General features: G+C 44.7%; 1 protein-coding gene across 1 annotated transcript in view; it reads left to right on the top strand.

The window, feature by feature from the left end:
- Positions 1–5,411, top strand: part of PAH (phenylalanine hydroxylase) — a 55,490-nt gene that overhangs the window by 43,124 nt on the left and 6,955 nt on the right. Inside the window, exons 7-9 of the mRNA XM_008591443.1 lie at positions 1,839–1,895; positions 3,820–3,915; positions 4,463–4,596. Of these exons, the coding sequence (XP_008589665.1) occupies positions 1,839–1,895; positions 3,820–3,915; positions 4,463–4,596 (287 nt within the window). The remainder of the gene's footprint in view (positions 1–1,838; positions 1,896–3,819; positions 3,916–4,462; positions 4,597–5,411) is intronic.

The raw sequence follows: 5,411 nt of genomic DNA, 5'->3' as shown, positions 1-5,411 counted from the left end.
GAGCCCATGGAGGACAATCACACCCTCTACAAGAGTGAGAACCGGGTATAGTACTATGATCATATATGAGGCAGGTGTGTGGTTCTGTGGCGCTAGCTAAATACCCATTCTAGGGACCACAGCATGGGGTGGTGAATTGCTCATCCTCTGAATCCCGTGTGTTGTTGAATTTTGCCAATCACACTTGTCCTACCAGGTGTAGTTAAAGAGCCTTTTTAATCCATGAAAATCTCCCCGATTCCCATGCAGAAGTCACCTCATCATCTTCCAAGTTCTCCGACTACTTTCCCCCACTCCCTCTAGGACCTTTGCCACTTTCTAGTGGGCAAAGTCATTTGCATGTATGCTTGAATTAAATAATCTGATATTTGCCAAGAATCCAATGCTAATTCAAAAAATGAGCCAGATGTCTCACCATCATCATCAGAGCAGCAACCTAGACCTTGACTCATCTTTCACAGTGGTGAGCAAACTCAAAAACTTGCTTTTGGATGAGTGGAAAAATTCTACTGCTCTCCAGGCACTGAGAGGCAACCTAAAACAAAGGTTGGGTAGCTGGGACCATGGGAGAGTTGAATGATGGCTCTGGGGCACCTACAATTCATGGCAACTTCACCCTTCCAGTTACTCTAACCAAAAGCACTTGCGGACATTATCGACTCCTTTTTCTTTTACCCCACTCATTCCTAACTATTCCTTGAACCAACCACCATTTCCTTTCCATAGGGAGCTTTTACCCTGGCTGTATGCCTGGTCTACAATGCACTTCCCTCAGATGTCAGTAGAACCAACTACCTCACCTCCCTCAAGTCTTTGCTCAAGTATCACTTTCTCAGTGATGCTTACCCTGGAACCCTATTTAAAACTGAAGCCTCCCCAGGATGCTCTGAAACTCCCGATCTCCCTTGTCCCTTTCTCCTTTTGTTTCTCTTTCCAAAGAACATATCAACTTCTAGCATACCTATGTGTATGCTTATTATTTATTGTTTGTCTCCACTGTAAACCACGTGGTCAAGGATCTTTGGTACACTGCCTGGTACATAAAAAGCACTCAATAAATATTTTTGGAATGAATGAATGCATATAGTAGAGAAGACACACACAAAAACATACACACACACATGGGAAGGCTACAGCAAATGCTGTACAAAAGACAAAGAGACCACTAGAGGAATACTGCAATTGGAGCTGTGATGAGAAGTGACTCATGACATTTCAGACTCTCCAGCTATGTATGTGCCTGGTGGATGGGTGTCAATCACTTCTCTGCAGTTCTCCTGTGGTGTTTTCAGGGTAGATGATTAAGACATCCAATACTCTATCTAATACTCCCATATATTTGTGCTATTGGAGAATAATCACTAAGCTGGAGTCAAGAAATGAATCTTTAGACACTAACCGACTATGTGACCATGAGCAGGTCACCTCCCTTCTCTGTGCTTCAGTTTCCTCATCAGTAAAGTGAACACAAAGGACCGAGTGGTGGTAAAAGGTTTTCCCTGCTCTAGAGATCTTTTTTAAAAAAATTTTTTAAATTTTATTTATTTATTAATATTATTTTTTTACAAAATTCTTTTTTTTTAATTTTTATTTTGTCAATATACAATGTAGTTAGTTATTGTGTCCCATCACCAAAACCTCTCTCCCTCCTCCCTTCCCCCCCCCACCCAGATCTTTGATTCTATGATGTGTAGCCAGGGGTGACTTGTGGGCCCTTCTAAAGTCATCTGGCCACCCATCACTTTCCTGTGGTCAAGTACCAGCTTGGTACTGAGGGTAGATGTTGAAGATGGGAAAACCCTAGCTGTGTCGTTGACTCTGTTTCTCCACAATTACAGGAAATTGGCCTTGCCTCTCTGGGTGCACCTGATGAGTACATTGAGAAACTCGCCACAGTAAGTCCCTTCCCTCCCCAGGTCGATGGTGGGAATGCCATGCAGCCTAATGGCCCCAGATCTTTGAAGTGCTGCTCCTCCCCTTAAAGCCAGATCATTTGGGGAAAAAAACCAGAATGTGGTGGGTTACATTTGCACAAGGGAAACTCCTAATGGTTTGATTTTGAAATCAGCCGCATGCAGATGTTTATACATGATTTTAAACAGAGTGTCTTGAAAGCACCAACTGTAAAATACCCCTCAAAAACCCTTGGATATAAAGTGTGTGTGTAAAGTAATGTGGATTCACAACTTTGAAGAGGGAATATTTACGTCTCTGCCTTTGCACTGGAGCCAGCGATGGGATCTTTCCTTTCTCAAACACAAGGTAGAAATGGGGAAGGACTATTCCATTCTTGCTGAACACTTTTCTCTCCCAAGTATATCTGATGACTCTCATCCATTGAAGCTACAGAAGCAGCAACTCTTCACTGCAGGTGATTTCCTTTCTTTACACTCATGACCAACTTCAGCACATCTCTTCCCAGCCACGTTTCTACATACTGTGCCCAGCTTATATAATATGCCCAGCTAAGCCACATTTCTTATAATGTGCCCAATCTGAAAATTGAAAAATAAAAATTTATAACAGAATTAGGGACCACAGACGAATGCAAACCTCTCACTAAAATGCATCAGAGGAAATACTCACTGGAAAATTAGAAATTTATAAATTCAACTCATTAGACAGGCTAGAAACTCCTAGGAAGTTTTTCCTCAGCGGCCAGCTGCTCTGAGACTCTGGGCAAGTAGATTTTGCTTCTTCATCTCCACAAATGGATACGATAGTTTATATTCTGCCCATCTCAAAAGTACATCATGAGGGTCTAAAGAGTTAAACTTGTGTGAACATGAATTTTAAAATGTCAGATGCTGCAGAGATGCAAGAAGCAGCTTTCAAAGAAGCTGCAGAGCTGGATAAAATGTCTCACTTGCACAAAGAAAATACACTGTGATTCCTCACTGTAACAATGATAAAAGGACCCATCACCAACCTAACTTCTACTTTAAAAATCCTGTTATTGACACACTAGGCTGGGAACAGTCCTGGATTCTTCCTGTGTCCTAAATTTACTGTGTAACTATAGACATGGTGTGCCTCCCTGGCTGAAGACTCCTCATCTGTTGGGAGGAGGTCAGACTGAGCTCTGACAGCCTTGCCAGGTTTACCATTCTCTAGTCCAATTAACAAACTTAACTACTAACCCACCCCTCATTCTCCACAATTGTGACTATCTCCAGCAGCTAACTGAGCCCTGGATTCCTCTTGGTCCCAAAACCCCAGGATTCTCTTTCCCGGGCCAGGTATCAAGGACATGTTGGACTGAAAGCTGTTAAAAGAAAAGGACTTGGTTATTTGGGGATGTAAGTGTAGTGACTGACCTCAGAAACACCCACAGTTTTAGCGTGGATGATGGGATGCTCCCCTCATTGGTTCTATCACTACCTAATCCCCTACCTCCCACTGCGTGCTTATTGAATTGCCCAATGAGCCCTACCGACTTAAGAGCATCTTAGGAACAATTCACGAGCCCTACTGACTTAAGAGCATCTTAGGATCATTTCACTCTACTTGATGCCACAGAGAAAAAAGCAAAAGGGAGGAAGGAGTTCCTGTCATAGGGAGAGGAACTTGCTGGGGTATCCTTTTGGGGTATCCTCAGTATTCCCCAGTGCTTCCCATCACACTTTATACTCAGCCAACTCTTGATTCAACAGGTGGCTGGATAGGGAGAGACACAGAACATGGAGAAGTGATCCCACATCACACTGATTCAAAGAACAGACCTGCACAGACTCCCACCAGGGCATCCTGTCCCTGGCCCTCAGGTCTGCTGCCTTCCCCTTCCTTGGGGTGTGCTCTCAGTTTGGCTTTCCATTCCAGATCTACTGGTTTACTGTGGAGTTTGGGCTCTGCAAACAAGGAGACTCCATAAAGGCATATGGTGCTGGGCTTCTGTCATCCTTTGGTGAATTACAGGTATGACCCTAACAAGGATGGATTTGACAGTGGTAGGTGCAGGAGACCGTTCTTGTTCTCTTGGTATTGTTTAAAACCCATTTATATTCATTTTGAGTTGCGACCGGGGGTCTCATCCTCCAGTGTTTGGTACCTTAGCAGTTATAATTTGATCATGGCTGTGGGTGTTAGAGGTAGAAACTGAACTGCAAGTGCACAGGTCTCTAGGGAGAAGGGGCCTCCTGATCCCAAGGTTGAACAAAGTGTGCATACAACATCGTATGTACTAAAACACATGCCAAAAAATGTGGTTGGCTCCCATACTGTTTGTTAATCACCCTACCTGAAAGTGGTTGGAACAAATTATTCTTTTCTATCTTGGCTATGTATTTTAGACGAGCCATGAAGGGTAGAACCAGTGTATGCAAAATCCTTTCATTTACTGCATTTGGGCTGGGGTGTGATGGAATCAGGGTGAGATGAGACAGGTGCACAAGTGGCCTATGGGCTGCAGCAGGGACCACCGATCCTGATTTAACTGTGAAATCTTTTTACTTGGGGCCTGCAGTACTGCTTATCGGACAAGCCAAAACTCCTCCCCCTGGAGCTGGAGAAGACAGCCGTCCAGGAGTACAACGTCACGGAGTTCCAGCCCCTGTATTATGTGGCTGAGAGCTTTAATGATGCCAAGGAGAAAGTGAGGTGAGGTGGTGACCAAGGTGGGCCATTAGCTCTGTGGGTTCCTGACTCAGGCTGGTGTTGGCCAGGAGAGTGGACTCCAGAGCCCACAGCAACTTTGCACAGCAGACAGGGTTTACCTCCCCACCTTTTCCAACCTTATCCATTTCCACTGTCTGTTGGGAGGCTGGGCATGCTGATCCCTGAAAACAGCCCTGCCACCTGTTCCCTGTTCACTGTAGCTCCTGTGTACAGCATGACCACAAAGTTCCCTCCATCAAATCGGTCAGAGAAGTCTCCTAACCTGAGGAAGTTGCTTCTTCACTGGATTCTCTGAGACACCTGCAGAGCTCGCTCCCTCATCTCCTTTTTAACTTCACCCAAATATGATCTTCCCTGTGGGTCTTTCTCTAGCCAAAGTATTTAAAATCTCTGCCCATCCCCTGCCACCAGTACTTCTGTGATTTAGTTTTCTCCTTAGCAAGTATTAACTTGTAATATGTTATATAATAACATATATAGGTTCCTTGAGGGCAGGGATTTGCGTCCTTCCTGTTTCCTGGTCTTTCCTAAGCCCCTAGATCAGTGCCTGGCACAGAGTAAGACTCCGTAAATAACTGGTAAAGGCACCAATGTCAGAGGCAGTTCAGCAAGGCTGGCAGAGTGGTGCCTGGACTCCGAGACTCTTGGCTTTGGAGCTGATAGCCCTGTGCACGGCCTGGTGGAGCAACCCTCAACAGACGCTCATCTAAGCAGGAGACAGGCAGGGCAGAAGGTCTACCTGGATGCAGATATCCTGGCATTCACTGTTGCCATTAAAAAAATAATCTTATCAGTGA

This window comes from Galeopterus variegatus, unplaced genomic scaffold, assembly GCF_000696425.1.
Source record: "Galeopterus variegatus unplaced genomic scaffold, G_variegatus-3.0.2 Scaffold6920, whole genome shotgun sequence".
Classification (NCBI taxonomy): domain Eukaryota; kingdom Metazoa; phylum Chordata; class Mammalia; order Dermoptera; family Cynocephalidae; genus Galeopterus; species Galeopterus variegatus.
This window is presented reverse-complemented; position numbering and strand designations above follow the sequence as displayed.